At 47.4% G+C, this 20,858-nt stretch overlaps 2 protein-coding genes across 5 annotated transcripts in view; one reads left to right on the top strand and one right to left on the bottom strand.

Annotated features, from left to right (window-relative positions):
- Positions 1-1,751: 1,751 nt before the first annotated feature.
- On the bottom strand, positions 1,752-13,653 carry KLHL10 (kelch like family member 10). 2 transcript variants are annotated; one of them, XM_027774739.1, is made up of 5 exons: positions 13,328-13,653; positions 7,930-8,419; positions 4,189-4,806; positions 2,600-2,749; positions 1,752-2,163 (listed from the first exon to the last, which is right to left on the bottom strand). In XM_027774739.1, the coding sequence occupies exons 1-5, from the start codon at positions 13,519-13,521 to the stop codon at positions 1,789-1,791; spliced, it is 1,827 nt and encodes a 608-aa protein (XP_027630540.1). In that variant the 5' UTR covers positions 13,522-13,653; the 3' UTR covers positions 1,752-1,788. The 2 variants fall into 2 exon arrangements, with proteins under 2 accessions (XP_027630540.1, XP_006156056.1); XM_006155994.2 differs by lacking the exon at positions 13,328-13,653 and adding an exon at positions 11,866-12,189.
- A 705-nt stretch (positions 13,654-14,358) lies between these two features.
- The window catches only part of NT5C3B (5'-nucleotidase, cytosolic IIIB), a 12,187-nt gene continuing 5,687 nt past the window's right edge, over positions 14,359-20,858 (top strand). The window contains exons 1-5 of one of the 3 annotated variants that reach the window (XM_014590706.2): positions 14,359-14,445; positions 14,614-14,712; positions 16,027-16,096; positions 16,176-16,222; positions 20,525-20,610. In XM_014590706.2, the coding sequence (XP_014446192.1) occupies positions 14,434-14,445; positions 14,614-14,712; positions 16,027-16,096; positions 16,176-16,222; positions 20,525-20,610 (314 nt within the window). In that variant the 5' untranslated portion in view covers positions 14,359-14,433. Of the gene's footprint in view, positions 14,446-14,542; positions 14,713-14,926; positions 15,082-16,026; positions 16,097-16,175; positions 16,223-20,524; positions 20,611-20,858 lie in introns of those variants that run through there. The other 2 variants (XM_006155993.3, XM_006155992.2) reach the window with 2 other exon arrangements.

The following is a 20,858-nucleotide window of genomic DNA, read 5'->3' as shown; positions in this document are numbered from 1 at the left end:
TTTTAAAGATTTTTGCTATAGGGTGCATGTGTTTACTAGAGAGACAGAGACAGAAAGTGAGAAATAATCCCCAAGGGAAATGACCATACTGCAGTTCCTTTTCCTCCATTCTCCTGTTGGGATCTTAGGCACACATTCACATGAACCCAGCATGAGGTTTAAGCCATCAGGTCCTGGACTCGGACCACAGTTGACTACATGGGAGTCCAGTGACATAATTATCATGCCATCTGCTGGTCCCTAAATGCTGACTTCTTTATAAGAGGGGTCCTACACCCTGCTCCCCGATATAGGGTGCGTGTGCTCACTAGACAGAGATAGAGAAACAGAAAGTTAGAAATCACCCCCTGAGGGTGGGTGACCACACCACAATCCCTTCTCCTTCACTCTCCTTGGGATTTTGGGTATGAACGCACACGCACCCAGAGTGATTTTCAAGCCGTTGCATCCAAGACTCGAACTATGGTTGGCCATGTGGAGCCTGGCACCTTCACCGCTATGCCATCTGCTGGCCCTTAAATATTGACTTTTTAAATACAGAAGTCTGAAGATGGACAGACAGTATTTATGGGAGATTTGTGTGCTTTCATTTTTAAATCCTTTGGGCTACTAGTAAGGCACTTCTACAGCACACTTTTTTCCCTCCTTAAAACTCTTGTATAGCATGCAGTGTGTTTAAGCTACTTTGTTTTCTGCTTCATAATTCTATTGATAGTATCAACACTACACTGTAAGACAGGTGAACCGAATTGTGTGTTTTTGTTATGTGGCCTAATCAAACATAACTAAAGGGACTTTCTAAAAAAATACTGCCCTCAAACTAAGCTTAAATAAAAGGGTATATTGGCCTCATTTTGTCTTAGAACGTATACAGTATTGTGAAACAAGTACTCTGCCTACACTTGAAAAATAGGGTGCTTTAACTAGAATATTTGAGAAACCATTTAGTCTCCTTAACCTTCAACCATTTTGGCACATTTTGTTGCTTTCTTGAGAATTGTCCACTTTTATTTTGTTATGATGCTGACATTATAACACATGTCCTGGTCAGTAGAAACGAAACAGCTCATAGTTGCGTGATGTAATACATAGTAACAGTGACATAATATAGTACTCATTTTGCTTCAGGGAATTTAATCGGTTCCCAGATTTCTGCTCCGTGTTGATCGCCTTCCTAGGGCTTTCCTCTTACTCTGATCATTACTCCACTGTCTTACGCGGAAGCACATACGTTGAGCACTTGTGAACATAATCCTCCTGCCGCAGTCACTTGTGAAAAGTAGCGCTTGCTAGGTATTTGAACACTTTACCATCCATGTGCTAGGGTTCATCGAGTTATTTGTAAAATAAATCATTAGTTTGATTGATACAGTGAGGTTTTGGGGCTAACAGTATCCAGATTCCTACTCTACTGAAAGCATACTTTTGACTCTCCCTTCAGTCAGAGGAGAGAGGGAGTATTTAGAACACTTTGAGACATTCCATTGTAAAAGTTTGTTTTATGTTCCTGAAGCTATCTTGTCCTGTGTTAAAGCTACTAATCGTCTCACTGTAAGTTTTGAATAAACATATTTCTGTAGAGCTGGCTTCTGTGTTTTTTTTTTCCCTTTAATTGTGTACTGTTGAATATAATTGCTTTCTTCCTTCCGCCTACTCCCTTATTCATCCAACCCTGGGCTCCCTTAAGTTGAACATTTTCCAGTACTCTTACAAGTTTAAACACTGCATTTATTTAAAAAAAGAATTAATTCTTACTGCTTAGACTTTTTATTAGCTAAATGAAGAGGCTCATACAGGTAGGGTACTTGTCGAGGCAGAATACTTTACTTCGTCCCGCAGCGCTAGTCCTGTGAAGTTGTCCCGCCGAGCTGCGTATTCCCCAACATTGGCCAGCCCTGGTACCACACAGCAGCTCAGGGCACTGCGGTAGATGCTCATGTCATGAGCGTCATACCACTCGTCGGTCTTCTCGTCGTAGCACTCGACGTTAAAGGTGGTGGTAAAGCCATTAAAGCCACCCACCACAAATAAGAGGTCGTCCACCACCTCAATGCCAAAATTGCTACGAGGATTGAACATAGTGGGGATCGTGCGCCAAGTATTAGCTACTGGGCTGTAGGCTTCTGCACTCCTAAGTCGGTTAGCTCCATCAAAGCCGCCTACCTGTGGGTGGCAAAAAAAACAGGGTTGGCCCAGCCTGGTGGTTCAGTTGGAAGCCACACGGCCAACTGCAGGTTTAGAGTGCCAAGTCAGCCTGAAAACACTAGGTGCATGCATGTGTGCTCAACATCTTAATGAGCTGGAGGGCTGGAGAAGGGATGGTGGCATGACAACACCCTATCAGAGGTACTTCTGTCTCATGCACATGCTTTTGTGAATAAAATTTTAAAACTTTGAAAAAAATAATAAAAGCCAGTCGACAGCTAACCATTGCTTGTGTTCATTAGGAATCCCTCTTTAGGGGGAACCAGTGAGTTCATACCAATCCCCTCTCATTATATCCAGGAAGAAAAGCTTCCCAAGTGCTTCCCAGTGGCAGCATAGACCTGTGTGCCAGTAGGAAGTCCGGGGTATCATTTCTGTTGTACAAGAGACTTACCGCATATACATGTTCTCCGTAAGCAATCACACCTATTCCACTTCTCCTGCTTCTCATGGGTGCTATGACTGTCCACTGATTACTCTCAGTGTTGTACACTTCTGCTGTAAACAGGCACTCGTTTCCGTTAAACCCACCACATATGTAGACCTGCATGAAGAGAGCCAAGATACTATTACCTCTCAGAGCTGGCAGATGGTGTAGAGGCTCGGGTGCTGGTTTCCACATGGCTGATTCCATGGTTTGAGTCCCAGACCTAGCAGTGTGAAAATTATACCAGATGCATTTGTGTGTGTGCCCAAAATCCCAAGAGATGAAAAGGGATTGCGGTGTGGCCATCCTTGCAGAAAGTGATTTCTCACTTGCCCCCCTCTATCTCTGGTGAGCATAGGTGCCCTATAGCAAAAAAAAAAAAAAAAGTCATGAGTAGAAAGTACAGTGGGGAGACACTTTTTTTCTTAGAAAGTGATTTATTTTTATTCATTTATTTTAATTTGACCAGAGAAGGACAGAGTGAGAGCAAGAATGAGAGAGAAAGCAAGCCTCCAGGTCTGGAACTTGAACCATGGTTGGCCATGTGGGAGTCTAGCACCCTTAACCACTATGCCACCTGCCAGCCCCTCGTGGGGAGACACTTTAAAGGCCAGCCTGGGGGCCAGTAGGTAGCAAGGCACTGGAACCTACATGGCCAACTGTACGGTTTGAGTCCTTGACCTGGCGGATTGAAAAAAACACTAGGTGCATGTGTGCCCAAAATCCTGAGAGAAGAATGGAAAGAAGGGATTGTGACACAGCCATCCCTCCCCCACCCCCACCCCCACCCCCCGTGGGTGATTTTTTCACTTTACCCCTCTCTCTCCCTCTGTCTCTTCTCTGGTGAACACACACAATCTGTAGGATACAAATTTACTTTCTCCACATGTGCATGTGTTGCTTTATTGAAAAAAATAAAAAAACCTCCTACTAATATTGTTTATGCCAGAGGGTGTGGGCATGTGCATGATAGAGGGAGAATAACCTCCACCAGGGTCTGGCTGTGCTGCAATTCCTTTTCCTCCAGTTCATCCTGTCAGGATCCTGCGTATGTGTGACTGCAATTGGCATGTTTTTCAAGCCACCAGATCTGAGATTCAAATCCTGTCTACCATGTGCTATCTGGGCTTTCTCTGTGTGGTATTTCCTGTGCTACTGGGCCAGCTCCATGGTTTTGTTTGTTTTTTGTTGTTTTGTTTTGTTTTTTTTTGCCATAGGTTACCTGAGTTTGCCAGAAAGAGAAGAGAGAGCAAGAGAGAGAGGAAAAGTGAGGAATCATTCCCTAGGAGGATGGCCATACCGCAACCCCTTCTCTACTATGTAGGGATTTTGGACACAAACGCACACATGCAAGTTGCTGGATCTGGGACTCGAATCACCGGGTAGGCCACGTGGGGTCCAGCTACTGCAAACTCCATGCTGTCCCAACAAAGACATGAGTACTGCAAAGTGAGTGCTGCCACTTTGTATTTTCCATCCACACCCCAGGAGGAAGAACAGCCTCGTTTCTGAGCTCGTTCTTCGCCCCACCCTCCCCTGCCATTCCCAGCCTTTACCTTTCCGTAGAGTGTCGTGGCGCTTGCATCGCTCCTCTGCTCATGCATGGGGGCAATGAGTGTCCATTGATTGGTCTCTGGCTCATAGCGCTCAGCAGTGTTGAGACGCACATAGCCATCAAATCCTCCCATGGCATAAATGAAATTGCTGAGGACTGTCACACTGACATAACAGCGTCTCGAGTGCATTGGGGCCACCTGGTGCCAAGTTTTCTTGACTGGGTCAAAACGCTTAACACTATTGAAATAGTCTACACTATCAAACCCCCCAATGATATAAACGTAGCCTTTCAAATATGCTGCCCCGTGGTAGGCACGGGGACTCTCTTCCTCACAAGTAACATTCACCCATCTGTCTGCCCGAGCGTCATATGCCTCGATGGCATTGGTGGGGCTCCCACCACTCCAGCCACCAATTGCAAACAGGATGGCGTAGGGCAGCCGAGGCCTGGTGAGTGGGTTGGTGAAGTCGGAATTAGAGGGTCCATTCATGTTTAGGTCATACATGGCCTTTAGGGCGTTAATGATGACTGGCTTGCATTCCTCGCTGTCCTTGACGTAGTCATTCATCTTAACATTGTTCATGAAGTACTCAGCGTGCATTAAGGCCAGGCGAACCTAAGAAGGGAATATAGAAAGTCATTCAGATGAGGTGAGGGTACCTGGAAATCCCACACCCTAAGCCTATTTTATAGTCTGCCTTTGAATTGCTGAAAAAGTATGGTGTTATGTGATAGCACGAGAGAGAGAGAGGGAGGTCATGCTATGTTCACAGTCGTGCTATGTTCACAGTCCTACCACAGTACCACTACGGTACAGATGCTAGGCCTTAGTTGCTTTTGAAACCAAGTTTAAATATTTGTCCTGGGCAGAGAGGGGAGGAGGGGAAAACCAGCAGGTGGCATGGTGGTTAAGGTGCTGGACACTCCCACATGACTGACTACGGTTTGAGTCCTGTACCTGATGGCTTGCTTTCTTACTTTCTCTCTCTTTCTCTCCGTCTTTGGTCAAATTAAAATAAATAAGTAAAATAAAGTTAAAAAAATTTTAATTAAAAATGAATGAATAAATAAAATTAAATAAATAATTATTTAAAAAAAATATTTGTTTTGGGGGCCAGCAGATGGCGTGGTGGTTAAGGGTGCTGGACTCCTACATGGCTGACCACAGTTCGAGTCCTGGCAGCTTGCTTTCTCACTTTCCCTTTGTCCTTCTCTGGTCAAAATTAAAAATATAGGGACCAGCAGCTAGCATAATGGCTATGTCGCTGGCCTCCCACATAGTCAACCGTGGTTCAAGTTCCAGACCCGGTGGCTTAAAATTCACACCAGGCACTTGTGTGTGCATGCCCAAGATCCTGAGAGGAAAATGGAGGAGAAGGGATTGCAGTGTGGCCATCCCCCCTGGGGGGTGATTTCTCACTTTCTATCTCTCTGTCTCTCTCTGTCTGGTGAGCGCACATGCCTTATAGCAAAAAATCTCTCAAAAAATTAAAAATATATAAATAAAGCTCAGTAAAATAATTCTTTTTTTAAAGAATTATTTTTATTTAACTTTATTTATTATTTTATCATTATTATTTTTTAGTTTGATCAGAGAGAGAGAGAGAGAGGAAGTGAGAAAGCAAGCCACCAGGTCCGAGACTTGAACTGTGGTCGGCCATGTGGGAGTCCAGTGCCTTTAACCACCACGCCACTTGCTGGCCCAGTAAAATAGTTCTCAAAAAAAAAATTGTTCTAGGGGGTCAGCAGGTGGTATGGTGGTTAAAGTGCTGGATTCCTACATGGCCAACTGTGTTTTGAGTCCTGAACCTTGTGGCTTGGAAATCATGCCGGGAGAGGCCAGCAGATGGTGCAGCAGTTACATTGCTGGACTCATACATGGCCAACCAAGGTCTGAGTCCCAGACCCAGTGGTTTGAAATTCACTCTGGGCGCGTGTGCGTGTGTGCCCAAGATCCCAAGAAGAGAATGGAGGAAAAGGAATTGCAGTGTGGCCATCCCCCCTTGGGGAGTTGATTTCTCATTTTCCCTCTGTCTCATTCCCTCTAACAAAAAAAAAAAAAAAAATGAAAATCATGCCAGGTCTGTGTGTATGCATTCCCAAATCCCAGGAGGAGAGTGGAGAAGAAGGGATTGTGGCATAGCCATCTCCCTGGGGGAGGGAGGGGATGATTTCTCACTTTCCCTCTTACTATCTCTATCTGCTCTATGGCAAAAACCTAAAAAAATAATAATAAGTGTTCTAGGAGCTGGTACCTGTGGATGCTGAGGATGAGCTAGAGAGAAGGCACCCCAAGTGGCCACAGAGCTGGCCCATTCCTTAGTCACTGACCAGTACCATTAGACCAGAACAGGCTCCAATGATGATTAACCAAATACCTCTGTCTCTATGTGTAAAGTAACACTAGTGAGCACCAGCAGACTATGGTTGCATATGATACTCATAAACTGGTTTCTGGTCCAACTTCTACCTTGAGTATGGAGAAACAGAATGGGAAAAGGGCGAAGGGAAGAATAGAATTCTTTGAAAGTCCTCTCCTTCCCTGACTCCCTGGGAGACTTGTCATCAAAGACTAACTAGGATAGAAGGAACTAGCAATGCCAAGGAAAAAGAAAATTGCACAATTCCAGAAACTAGTAGGAGATGCCTTCTACCTAAGTACATGCAAATACAACCCTGAAATCTGCCATACATCTGAATATGGCTCTCAGAGCAACCCCTCTGGAATAAATGAATCAAGAATGAGCAAATATGGGGCCAGCAGGTAACGTGGTTAAGGCACTGGACTCCCACATGGCCGACTGTGGTTCAAGTCCTGGACCTGGCAGCTTTCTTTCTTTTTCTATTGCTCCTTTTCTCTGGTGAGTGCATGTGTCCTACAGCAAATTAAAAATAATATTAGTATAGGGACCACCAGATGGCGTAATGGTTACATTGCTGGACTCCCACATGGCCGACAGTGGTTTAAGTCCCAGAACTGGAGGCTTGAAACTCACACTGGGTGCATGTATGTGTATCCTCAAAAATCTCAAGAAGAGAGTGTAGGAGAAGAGATTGTGGCATGGCCATCCCCCCTAGGACGGTGATTTCTCGTTTTCTGTCTCTCTGGCAAGCACATGTGCTCTATAGCAAAAATCTCTCCAAGGGACCAGAAGATGGTATAATGGTTATTTCATGGACTCCCATGTAGTCAACCATGGTTCGAGTTCCGGACCCAACAGATTAAAACTCATGCCAGGTTCATGTGTGTATATGCCCCAAATCCTGAGATAATGGAGGAGAAGGGATTGTGGAATGGCTATCTCCCCTAGGGGGTGATTTCTTGCTTTCTGTCTCTTTGTCTCTCTCCAGCAAGTACATGCACCCTTTAGCAAAAATTTCTCAAAAAAGATGATCTACGCCCTCCAAAATGTATATATATATCGATAACAAAATTTTAAAATAATTATTTGGGGCCAGCAGGTGGTGTGGTGGTTAAGGCATTGGACTGCCCCATGACCCACCACAGTAGAGTTCTGGACATAGCAGCTTGATTTCTCCTGAACTCCCACATGGTGGACCATGGATCTAAATCCTGGACCTGGCAGTTTGCTTTCTCACTTTCTCCCTCTCTCTCTCGCCAAATTAAAACAACTAATAATAAAATAAAATCAATAATAAATAATTCTTAAAAAAAAAAAAAAAAAGAACAAACAATTAAACATTCACAAAAAAAAAAAAAAAAATCACTAAACTTGACCTTAGGAAGCAAAACGGAAATGTGCTGCTTCCGATTTTGGGGGTCATGAGAAATCCACTTTAAAATGGCCTCAAAGACAGCGTCTTCCTGTTTAACGTTGAGCTCATCTTTCTCGATGATATCCTTAAGTTCAGTGACCGAGAGCTCTAAAAACTCTGCTGAGACTTTCACCATCTCCTCGAAGTTGTGCAGTATGAACATGTAGGCCTTCTGCCTCAGCTCAGGACAATAGTAGTAGTCCGTGAACTTGCAGATGCCAATACAGTTATCCAGACACAGCTCCGACTTGAGGAACTCACAGCAGCCCCTGACAATACCCATGATGTTAAACTGGTCTGCAGCAGCCAGCAGCTTCTCCACGTTGTCGGGTGTGATAGGCACGGTCCGGGTGTACGCATATTCAATAATCAGCTTCATCATGTCGGGGGAAATGCCGGGAATGTTGTATACCTTCTTTTCAGTGTTGTTCCAGCCACTTGTAAACAGGGCTCTGGAAAACAGAACACGAGCAGCCACTGAAACATTTCTTTCTCTCCTGTTTCCCATGCTCCCCACTTTTTTTTCTTGAGGAAAGTTTGGAAATTTTCCTACTTGTGTACAGGGAAAACCCTGGAAATGAGTGGGCCTGAGGAAGGTGCAGATGTGTGTGTGTTATGTTTTAGAGACTTTTGCCTTAAGGGCAGGTATGCTTGCCGGGGCAAGAGAGAGAGAGACAGAGACGACAGAGACAAGGAGAGGGAAAGTGAGAAATCAGCCCCCAGGGGGAACGGCCACACCACAATCCCTTCTTCATTCTCCTCCTGGGATCTTGGGCATGCACACACACGCACCAGGTGTGAGTTTCAAGCCACAGTGTGGGACTCGAACTGCAGTTGGCCATGTGGAAGTCCAGCAACGTAACTGCTACACTGGCCCCACAAATGTGTGTTTTATACAGTGATAGAAACTTTCCAGAACTTGGATATTGGTTACTGTTAACCTATCCTCATGAAAACTAGAAAAGGTCTGTGTTCCATTTTGTGGGTGGAGAAACGGAAATCTAGAACTGGGGAGTAAGACGTATCTTCTGTCTCAACTCACTGATTTCCAAATTCCTCCTTGCTTAAGGAAGTTACACTGGAGCAATACACTTCTTAAATAAGTATCATTCAATCATATCTAGAAACTGATCACTTCTCATCTCTTATTGCTACTTCCTTAGTTCAAGCCACATGTGCCAGCATGTTTTTCACACCACCGTGTACAGGACTCAAACTGTGCAGTGGCCATGTGGGATCTAAGAGTCTTCTCTTTGTTTTGGAGAGGTTTTTGCTATAGGGCACATGTGCTCACCAAAAAAGACAGAGAGGGATAGAGACAGAAAGCGAGAAATCACCCCCGGAGGGGATAGCCATGTTGTGATCCCTTCTCCTCCATTCTCCTCTTGGGATCTTGGGCAAGCACATGCACACACCCGGTGTGAGTTTAAGCCACCAGGTCTGGGACTAGAACTGTGGTCGACTACATGGGAGACCAACAACACAGCCATTATGCCATCTGCTGGTCCAGGGATCCAACCATCTTAACCAGCTCTTTCTTGTTTTCTTTCCAGTACCTAGGATAGTGCTTGTCATAAAATAGACACTCAATAAACAGTTACTCAATGAATAAATTACACAGTTGTGAAATATTATTTCACAACTATTTAATGGATTCCTTCCACACAGCTGGGTACTTTTCTGGGTGTTGTTGATCAAGACAGAGTTTTCGTTTTAATAGATTTTGTTTCTTGTTTCTAAGAGGCTTTTGGTGATCAAATTCTTCCTCAAGAGCAGGCATCTGCAAACCTATGGCCTTTGGCCCAAGTTTAGCCCAAAGTCAGCCCACCTCTTGCTTTTGTACAGCCTACAAGTTAAGAATGTTTTCTACATTTTAAAATTATTTGGGAGAGGGACCAGCAGTTAGCGTAATAGTTATGTCACTGGACTCCCATGTAGTTGACCGCTGTTCGAGTCCCGGACCCGGTAGCTTAAACTCACGCCAGGTGCGTGTGCATGCGTGTGTGCCCAAGATCCCGAGAGTAGAATGGAGAAGAAGGGATTGTGGCATGGCCTTCTCCCCGGGGGGAAGATTTGATTTCTCGCTTTCTATTTCTCTATATCCCTCTGTCTCTCTGGCAAGTGCACGTACCCTATAGCAAAAACCTCTCCAAAAAAAAAAAAAAAAAAAGATTTGGGAGAAATAAATCAAAAGAACATTTGGTGATGTATGAAAATTATAATACATTATAATAAATTCAAATTTTGGTGTCCTTAAATAATTTCATGGGGGTGGCAGATGGCATAGTGGTTACGTTGCTGGACTTCCACATGACTAACTGTGGTTCAAGTCCTGGACCCAGTGGCTTTAAAATCACCCTTGGTGTCAGTGATGTGTGTGATTGTCTAGGATCCCAGGAGGAGAATGGAGGAGAAGGAATTGAAGCATGGCTATCCCTCCTGGGGGGTGAGTTCTTGCTTTCTCTTTCTCTGTGTCTCCAGTGAGCACATACACCCTCTAGCAAAAAATCTAAATAAATAAATAACTTTATGGGAGTACATTCATTTGGTATTGTCTGTGGCTGCTTTTGCAGTATAAAGGCACAGTCCGAGTGGTTGCAGCAGAAGACTGTAGGGTCTGCAAAGGTTAAAATACCATTATCTGGTCCCTTGTGCACCTGTTCCAGAGTCCAGGTGAATAAATTTTCTTTTCAGGTGAATGAGTTTTTAGCAACGTGTCATATCTATGCTGGAATGAATCATTCTAACATTTTCGGCTCATGAACAAAATAACCCCTCTTTCCCGGGTTATAGTGCTCTTGACCAAAACTTGCTTTTTCTTCTGATAAAGATGAGGAGATTTGAAATTTTTCACAGGGACCAGTAGATGACATAATGCTTATGTCACTGGAGTCCCACGGTATGAGTCCCAGACCCTGGTGGCTTAAACCTCACACTGGGCACGTGTACATTCATGTCCAAAATCCTGAGAGGAAAATGGAGATGGGACTGTGGCATGGCCATCCCCTCAGGGGTGATTCCTCGCTTTCTGACTTTCTGTCTCTCTTTGTCTCTCCAGTGAGCGCACATGCCCTATAACAAAAATATCTCTCAAAATAAATAAAATAAAAATTTTCATGGGAAAAATGGAGTTAAAATACCAGTTCAGGGCCCAGCCTATGGCCTGGTGGTGAAGGGAGCTGGATCCCACATGGCCACCTGTGTGGTTCTAGTCCAGGACCAAGTGGTTTGAAAACCATGCATGTGTGTGTCCAAAATCCATCCCAAAAGGAAGGAGAAATGGAGAAGGGATTTTGGCATGACCATGTGTCATGGGGTGCTTTCTCCCTCTCTCTTTGTCTCTCTCTGGCAAGTGGATGTGGTCTCTGGAAATTTAAAAAGAAAGCAGCAGTTTATTTTGGTACAAAAAAGTTTCTGAAACCCATGCATAGTTTTTTCTTATATGCATTTCCACGCATTTTTGAAATCCCACATATTTCTTGAGTAATTTCCCCTCATCCCCTTTCCATTCCCTCAATCCTTATTAATGTATCACCCTGTTTAAAATGGTCTTTTCTGGGGTAGGGACCAAACGGGTGCCTGAAGTAGCCTTGCCATCTGGGTTTAAGTAAGATATCCAGTCGGGATGTCCCACCTTCCCAAAGGTTGGTTTGTGTGAGAATCAAGGAAGAAGGCACCCAGCTCACCAAGAGTTGGTTGAAATCCAGTTGAAAAATCAGAGAAAAATGTCTCTGGTCCTAGCTGTGCCTTTTCAGAAGACAAAGGAGTCGGGCTGCAGAAGCCCGGAGCTTCATCAGTGCACCTACTCTTACGGTGGGGTGGGAAACAGAGAATGGAGCAAAAGGTTTCAGAATGAGCCCAATTCCCCCTTTGGCCTAGTTCGGCAACCCTTTTATACCTAAAGTAGGAACTGCAGCTACAGAGGATGTTCTTGTGGGCATTGAACTCAAAACCATTGACCTTGATGACCACGTCGCAGAGCTTGCCCTCTAGCCTAAGCTCGTTGAAGATCTCACAGGTCATGGCACTCATCTTCCTCTCCATGTGAGGCTGGTGGAACCGTGTGGAGGCCGCGGTGCTCTCCATCTCCATGGCACCCTGGGACCAGCGGAGAGAGGCTGCTCTCCTAGGGTGTCGGGGAGGGTTGTGGGGGGGCCCTATAGCCAGCTGTCGCTCCTTTTCCCTACTACATCTTTCATATAGGGTCCATCGGGCAGCCCAAGTTCCAGAATGCTGGGCCCGCAGTGAGATCACTCTCAGGATTGTGCTCTCAGGTTCTGGAACTCCCTCCTGTCCCAGCCCTCTTCCTCCTTTCCTCCCCCACCCCCCACACCTCCCTCCTGGCCTTGGAGGGCCAACACCATCTGAGAGTTTGTATGGATTCCAGATCCCGTTGCCCCCTTCGGGTCACCCAGGTCTGTATCCCTAGAGCATCCATCCACCTTCCATGACCACACACTCAGCTCCCAGACATGCAGTTCAAGGAAATCTGAGGCAGATGAGGCAGCAGGGAGAAGGAAGCTGATTAAATGTCACCCAGCCCAGCTGTTCAGGGTCTTCCAGGCCCTTGGACGTGCTGGTTCCTGTTTCCTTAGTGATGAGGAGTGGGCTCAGTTTGGTTGTTGAACAGAATTCACTTTCTAGCGCCTTCATGTTCCCTTCCATCTGAAAAGTGTTTGTCACCCAAACTTCAAGCCACTCTGGCCAGGGCTTTTGCTTTAGAAGAGTGCCAGGAGCCCACTGAAGGCCCCAGGAAGGATGGAGCCCCAGCAGCTTGGGACCCTCTCCCTCCTCCTCACAATAAAAGCCTGCCCGCATTTCTCTACCCAGCGCACAGCGCCAGCCTCCCGAAGCCGCCAACACCTCTAAAAAGTTTCTGAAACCCATGCATAGTTTTTTCTTATATGCATTTCCACGCATTTTTGAAATCCCACATATTTCTTGAGTAATTTCCCCTCATCCCCTTTCCATTCCCTCAATCCTTATTAATGTATCACCCTGTTTAAAATGGTCTTTTCTGGGGTAGGGACCAAACGGGTGCCTGAAGTAGCCTTGCCATCTGGGTTTAAGTAAGATATCCAGTCGGGATGTCCCACCTTCCCAAAGGTTGGTTTGTGTGAGAATCAAGGAAGAAGGCACCCAGCTCACCAAGAGTTGGTTGAAATCCAGTTGAAAAATCAGAGAAAAATGTCTCTGGTCCTAGCTGTGCCTTTTCAGAAGACAAAGGAGTCGGGCTGCAGAAGCCCGGAGCTTCATCAGTGCACCTACTCTTACGGTGGGGTGGGAAACAGAGAATGGAGCAAAAGGTTTCAGAATGAGCCCAATTCCCCCTTTGGCCTAGTTCGGCAACCCTTTTATACCTAAAGTAGGAACTGCAGCTACAGAGGATGTTCTTGTGGGCATTGAACTCAAAACCATTGACCTTGATGACCACGTCGCAGAGCTTGCCCTCTAGCCTAAGCTCGTTGAAGATCTCACAGGTCATGGCACTCATCTTCCTCTCCATGTGAGGCTGGTGGAACCGTGTGGAGGCCGCGGTGCTCTCCATCTCCATGGCACCCTGGGACCAGCGGAGAGAGGCTGCTCTCCTAGGGTGTCGGGGAGGGTTGTGGGGGGGCCCTATAGCCAGCTGTCGCTCCTTTTCCCTACTACATCTTTCATATAGGGTCCATCGGGCAGCCCAAGTTCCAGAATGCTGGGCCCGCAGTGAGATCACTCTCAGGATTGTGCTCTCAGGTTCTGGAACTCCCTCCTGTCCCAGCCCTCTTCCTCCTTTCCTCCCCCACCCCCCACACCTCCCTCCTGGCCTTGGAGGGCCAACACCATCTGAGAGTTTGTATGGATTCCAGATCCCGTTGCCCCCTTCGGGTCACCCAGGTCTGTATCCCTAGAGCATCCATCCACCTTCCATGACCACACACTCAGCTCCCAGACATGCAGTTCAAGGAAATCTGAGGCAGATGAGGCAGCAGGGAGAAGGAAGCTGATTAAATGTCACCCAGCCCAGCTGTTCAGGGTCTTCCAGGCCCTTGGACGTGCTGGTTCCTGTTTCCTTAGTGATGAGGAGTGGGCTCAGTTTGGTTGTTGAACAGAATTCACTTTCTAGCGCCTTCATGTTCCCTTCCATCTGAAAAGTGTTTGTCACCCAAACTTCAAGCCACTCTGGCCAGGGCTTTTGCTTTAGAAGAGTGCCAGGAGCCCACTGAAGGCCCCAGGAAGGATGGAGCCCCAGCAGCTTGGGACCCTCTCCCTCCTCCTCACAATAAAAGCCTGCCCGCATTTCTCTACCCAGCGCACAGCGCCAGCCTCCCGAAGCCGCCAACACCTCTTGGCCACCCGATTCCCAGCTCCGCCAGGAGCCTCGCTCCGGCCCCGCCTTGGTCGTCCCCGGTAGAAGGCGACGCCTGCGCAGTGCGACCGCGGGGCGGTCCCTGTCCCCGGCGCCGCCGACTACGACGTGAGCGCTATGGCGGAGGAGGTGAGGCGGGAGGAAGCGTCCGGCGTGGGGCGGGCCCCGACCCCAGGGGCGCTCCGATGCCCCCAGGCCGCGCCGCGCCACCCCGGCCAGTCTTCGCGCGCCCCTGCCCGGCCTCGCAGGGCGTGCAGACGAGCCCCGGCTCAGCAGTTCTCTCGGGTCTCGGGGCAGGTGAGCATCCTGATGAAGGCCACTGTCCTGATGCGGCAGCCCGGGCGGGTGCAGGAGAGGGTGGGCGCCCTCCGCAGGGGCGGGGGGGACCGGTTACAGGTACGTCCTGGGCGAGGTGGGGCGGACACGGGCCGGGACCGGGGTCGAGACAGGTGCGGCGGGGAGGTTTCCCGCCCAGTGTACCCTCCCGCTTTGCTTTGCGGCAGACACACCTGCAAGCCATCGCCCCAAGAAACGGCACGCAGGCTGAGTCACCTGTTTGACCTCGAGGGAGAGCCCACCTGTCCTAAAACCGAGATTTCACATTCCTCAGGCCGTGCTGCTTCCCCTAATGAGGCAGAAAGCATCCCCCACCAGGCCTGGGACCTCGTCCTCCGCACTGCCCCGGGCCGTGGGCTCTCCCTGGTGCTGATGTGGAGATGGGCCATCGGGTAGAGACACAGGAAAGACTGGTGCAGCGTGCAACGGGTCGGTCTGCTAGGCTGACCCAATGGGAAGGTTCCGGGTCCCTGTTCTGAGTACAGGGAACTTGCATGTCTGCCTGATCTGGGCTGGCTGCTGCTGCTGGTGGATCCCAGGGCTGGGACCCTGTCGGGGAGTGTTGTCTCTCTCATAGAAGAAATAAATGAACTGGGAGGTTAAGGTGCTGGATCCCATATGGCCAACTGAGTGGTTGGACTCCTAGTACTGGGCAGCTTGAAAATCCAGCTTGGAGGGCCAGCAGATGGCATAACGGTTATGTTGCTGGGCGCCCACATGGCTGACCAGGTTCAAGTCCCAGACCCATGTCTTGAAAATGACGCTGGGAGTGTGTATGTACATGCCCAAGACCCTGGGAGGAGAATGAAGGAGAGGGGATTACAGATATCCATCTCTCCTAGGGGGGATGATTTCTCACTTCCCCCCTCACTGTCTCTCTCACTCTCCGACAAGTGTATCCGCAAAATCATGCTCGGGTTGTGTGCCTTCAGGCCCCAAATTCCTAGAACAGAAAGGAGAAGGGCCTGTGGAGTAGCCATGCCCCCGGGGAGTGATTTCTCACTTTTCCTCTCTCATTCTCTCTTTCTCTTTCTGGTAGCACACACGTCCTATAACGACAACAAAAACTAAAAAAATAAATAAATAAACAAAAATAAAGATGAGACACCTTGGGAAGGACCCTATGGCAGAGATGGATGCTGCTGAGTCAAAGGGACCCTGTGCCTTTAGCCCCCATCCCCGACCCCAGCAGACCGGGCTTTTCTCACAGCCCACCCAAGTGCTAACCAGGACCACTAATTCCCTGTCCCTCTCTGTTCCTCCCTAAGTTCCCCAAGCTTTGCCTACAGGCTGGCCCCCGTAATCATCGCCCAGGCTGAGGCTGGGTGGTGCTAAAGGTGCCTATTGAGGCATCCTCTCTCTTTTGCCTTGTAGGTGATTTCTGACTTTGACATGACCTTGAGCAGGTTTGCATATAATGGAAAGCGATGCCCTTCTTCTTACAGTAAGTCACATACTAGCTTGCTTTGTGCGCTTGACGAGATGACAGCTTCTAAGTAAAAGGACTTTTGTGTTTTTTCCAGATATTCTGGATAACAGCAGGATCATCAGTGAGGAGTGTCAGAAAGAGGTGGGTTGCTCCCCTGTTTGGCTCAGATTCTTTTGTTTTTTGCCATACGTGTGTATTACAAAATATCCTCTTTAAATTGACTGCTTTTAAAAAAAAATTTATTTAACTTTATTTATTTATTTATATTTGACTAGAGAGGGACAGAGAGAGGGGGAAAGTGAGAAAGCAAGCCACCAAGTCCAAGATCTGAAGTGCAGTCAGCCATGTGGGAGTTCAGTGTCCTCAACCACCATGCCACCTGCTGGCCCCTAAATTGACTGCTTTAAAAATTTGAATGAATGGGGGCAGGCAGGTTGTGTGGTGGTTGGGGGCGCTAGACTCCCACATGGCCGACCGCGGTTAAAGTCCTGGACTTGGCAGCTTGCTTTCTCACTTTCCCTTTCTCTCTCTTTCTCACTCTGTCCTTCTCTGGTCAACTTAAATAAATAAATGTTAAAAAAAAATTCTTAAACAAATAATCTGAATGAATGGATCAGCAGATGGCATAATGGTTACATTGCTAGACTCCTGCGCGGCCAATCGCAGTTCAAGTCCCAGACCCAGCAGCTTAAAACTCATGCCAGGCATATGTGTGTGCATGCCCAAAATCCCAAGAGGGGAATGGAGGACAAGGGACTGTGGTGTGGCCATCTCGCCTGGGGGGTGATTTCTTGCTTTCTGTCTTTCTGTCTCCAGCGAGCACACATTCCCTATAGCAAAAGTCTCTTTTTAAAAAAAATCTGGGAGGGAACCAGCAGTTAGCGTAATGGCTATGTTGCTGGACTCCCACGTAGTCGACCGTGGTTCGCATCCCAGACCCAGTGATTTAAAACTCACGCCAGGCGCGTGTGTGTGAGTGCCCAAGATCCCAAGGGGAGAATGTAGAAGGGATTGCGGCGTGACCATCCCCCCCGGGGGGGGTGATTTCTCACTTTCTGTCTCTATGTCTCTGTCTGTCTGGCGAGCGCACGCGCCCTATAGTGAAAATCTCTCCAAAAAAAATATCTGGGACTAGCAGTTGGCATAATGGCTATGTTGCTGGACTTCCATGTAGTCGACTGCGGCTCGAGTCCTGAGCCCGGTGGCTTAAACTCAAGCCAGGCACGTGTATGTGCGTGCCCAAGATCCCGAGAGGAGAATAGAGAAGAGGGGATTGTGGCATGGCCATCCTCCAGGGGGGTGATTTCTCGCTTTCTGTCTCCCTGTTTCTCCTATCTTTTTGACAAGCACACACACCCTATAGCAAAAACCTCTCCCCCCAAAAAATAAATCTGAACATAATTGGGGCCATCAAGTGGCATGGTGGTTAAGGTGGAGGATTCCCACCACATGGGCAACTGTGGTTTGAGACATGGGCCCAGAGGCTTAAAAATCATGCTGAACACTTGTGTGTGTGTGCGCCCAAAATGCCAGGAGGAAAATGGAGACAGGATTGCAGTGTGGCCATCTCCCCAGGGAGCTGTTTTCTCATTTTCCTCTCACTGTCTCTATCTGGCAATTGCACACACCCTATGACTAAAACCTAAAAACAAAAACAATAAAAAACCTGAATGTTGGACCAGCAGATGGCATAATGGTTATGTCACTGGACTCCCATGTAGTTGACTATGGTTCAAGTCCTGCGCCTGGTGGCTTAAAACTCACGCTGGGATCGGGATCCAGCAGTTAGCGTAATGGCTATGTCGCTGGACTCCCACGTAGTCGACTGCAGTTCGCGTCCCGGACCCGGTGGCTTAAAACTCACGCCGGGCACGTGTGCGTGCGTGCCCAGGATCCTGGGAGGAGAATGGAGAAGGGATTGTGGCGTGACCATCCCCCCTGGGGGTGATTTTTCGCTTTCTGTCTCTATGTCTCTCTCTGTCTGTCTGGCAAGTGCACGCGCCCTATAGCAAAAAACCTCTCCAAAAAAAAAAAAATCAAACAAACTCACGCTGGGAGCACATGCATGCTTGCCCAAAATCCTAAGAGAATGGTGGAGAAGGGATTGTGGCTTGGCCATCCCCCCTGGGGGATGATTCTCATTTTCTGTCTTTCCGCCTCTGGTAAGTGCACACTTTTTTTCTCTGTAAAATAGAAAAAAAACCTGAATGTGATTAACGTACAATAGAAAAAAAACCGTAAAAACATGAATTTCATATTTTAGTGTTTTTTTAAAATAACTATTTTATTTAACTTTACTTATTTATTTTAATTTAACCAGAGAGGACAGAGTGAGAGAGAGAGAGACAGGAGAGAGAGAGAGACAGAGAAGGTCGCCAGATCCAGAACTCAAACCACAGTCAGCCATGTGGGAATCCAGCGCCCTTAATCACCATGCCACCTTCCAGCCCCTCTTATTTTTTTTTAAGAGAGATTTTTGCTATAGGATGTGTGGGCTCACTGGAGAGACAGAGAGACAGGAAGTAAGAACACCCTCCCCGGGGCTATGGCTACACCACAATCCCTGTTCCTCCCTTCTCTCAGGATTTTGGGCATGCACACACATGCCCTCAGCATGAGTTTTTTTAAGCCACTGGGTCTGGGACTTGAACTGTGGTTGACTACGTGGGAGTTCAGCAACATAGCTATTTTACCATTTGCTGGTCCCCGTTAGTTTTCTTTTTTAGAGAGAGATTTTTGCTATAGGATGTGTGGGCTCACTGGAGAGACAGAGAGACAGGAAGTAAGAAATCACTCCCCGGGGCTATGGCTACACCACAATCCCTGTTCCTCCCTTCTCTCAGGATTTTGGGCCTGCACACACATGCACCAGGGTGAGTTTCTTTTTCTTTCTTTCTTTTTTTTTTTTTTTTTTTTGAGAGTTTTTTTTGCTATAGGGCACGTGCGTTTGCCAGAAAGATTGAGAGAGACAGAGAGACAGAAAGCGAGAAATCACCCCCCAGGGGGGATGGCCATGCTGCAATCCCTTCTCTTTTCGAGATCTTGGGCATGCACATGCATGTGCCTGGCATGACTTTAAGCCACCAGGTACAGGACTTGAACAGCAGTTGACTACATGGGAGTCCAGCAACATAGCCATTATACCAACTGCTGGTCCCCATCCAGCGTGAGTTTCAAGCCGTCGGGTTCAAGACTCAAACTGTGGTCAGCCATGTGGAAGTCCAGCAACATAACCATTACTCCATCTGCTGGTCCCTGTTAGTTTTCTTTCTCTAACATAAGTTAAAATGAATGTGTTGGGGGGGCCAGCAGGTGGTTTGATGGTTAAGGGTGCTGGACTCCCACATGGCCGATCGCAGTTCGAGTCCTGGACTTGGTGGCTTGCTTTCTCACTTTATCTCTTATCTCTTTCTGGTCAAATTAAAATAAGTAAATAAATAAATAAAGTTAAATAAAATAATTCCAAAAAAAAAAAAAAAAAGTGAGTCCAGGAGCCAGATGGTAAAATGCAACACTGCAAGGCAATCTCACATGGAAGGCCAACTGTGCAATTTGAATCCTGGCCTTGGAGGCTTGAAAAAGATGCTGCACACATGTGTGTACACCCGAAATTCCAATAGGATGAAGAATTGGAGGAGAAGGGTTTTCAATGTGACCATATACCGTTGGGGGTACTTTTCCCTTCTCCCTCGCTCTGTCTTTGTCTCTCTCTGGCAAGCAATGCACCCACTGGCATAAAAAAATAAAAAATCCCAAACTACTAAAATGAAGAGTGTTTATTCTTTCTTCAGTTTATCTTTTTACTTTTTGGTTTTGGCCATAAGACATATGTGCTTACTGGAAAGAGAGACAGTGAGAGGGAAAGTGAGAAATCACCCGCTGAGGGATGGCCACACTACAGTCTTTTCTTCTCCCAGAATTCTGGGTGCACACACACACATACACCTGGTGTAAATTTTAAGCCAGCAGGTTCAGGACTCCAACTGCGTTTGGCCATGTGGGAATCCAGTGCCTTAACCACTATGCCACTTGACCGCCCTAGAAGTGTTTATTCTTATATCCCCTAAAATCATCTTGCCTACCCCCTGAGAAAGTGTGCTGCTACAACTGTCCTAGTGACTCTCCTATCTGAGAGTGGAAGCTCCTTGTAGCTCTGACTCTTGGGCCTCACTCTGTTAGGGCGAGTACAAAGGCAGCTCTGCACATCCAGGGCTTTTATTAAGTCGGTAAATGTGAGCATGTTAACAATTAGGCTGGAAGGTGATAAGAGGAAAAACTTGAGTCTTGTAAGTGATACATCACCAGATCTAAACTTGAAGGGCGCTTACTCTCTGACGTGACGTTGCATCATCTAGGTGGTTTTTTCTCACGCTGAGCCGTGGGACTTTGTTGCGGAAGACTTAATGTGGACAACTGACTTTTCTCCCCCTTTGGATGTCACAGCTCACGGCACTCCTTCACCACTATTACCCAATTGAGATCGACCCACACCGGACCATCAAAGAGAAGTTGCCTCACATGGTGGAATGGTGAGTGATGGCAGTGAAGAGAGGGTCCTGGGCCCTGAGGATGAAATGACAGGCGCCCTTTCCTGACCGAGGGCTCCTCCGAATACCATTAGCCCAACTACTGGAACAAACTGCCCAGATATTCCCAGGGCTACCTGTGGCTGATGCTAAAGTAGAGGCCTCAGAGAATTCTTGGAAGAAGTTAGAAGTCCTCAGTTGGGGGGGGGGGGAAAGTGCTTTGGGGGACTGGCAGTTGGGTTAGTCGCATC

The sequence above is a fragment of the Tupaia chinensis genome, unplaced genomic scaffold (assembly GCF_000334495.1).
Source record: "Tupaia chinensis unplaced genomic scaffold, TupChi_1.0 Scaffold000477_1, whole genome shotgun sequence".
In the NCBI taxonomy this organism is placed as follows: Eukaryota; Metazoa; Chordata; class Mammalia; order Scandentia; family Tupaiidae; genus Tupaia; species Tupaia belangeri.
Note: the sequence above shows the minus strand (reverse complement) of the source record. Positions and strands in the feature narration are given on the sequence as shown.

Excerpts from the sequence above, each read along its gene's own strand:
- KLHL10 (XM_027774739.1), bottom strand. The coding sequence starts at position 13,521 with ATGGAGATGGAGAGCACCGCGGCCTCCACACGGTTCCACCAGCCTCAC. Across the intron at positions 8,420-13,327 it reads AGCTGCAGTTCCTACTTTAG|AGCCCTGTTTACAAGTGGCT; the intron begins GTATAAAAGGGT and ends TCTGTTTTCCAG. Across the intron at positions 2,750-4,188 it reads CCACGACACTCTACGGAAAG|GTCTACATATGTGGTGGGTT; the intron begins GTAAAGGCTGGG and ends CTCTTCATGCAG.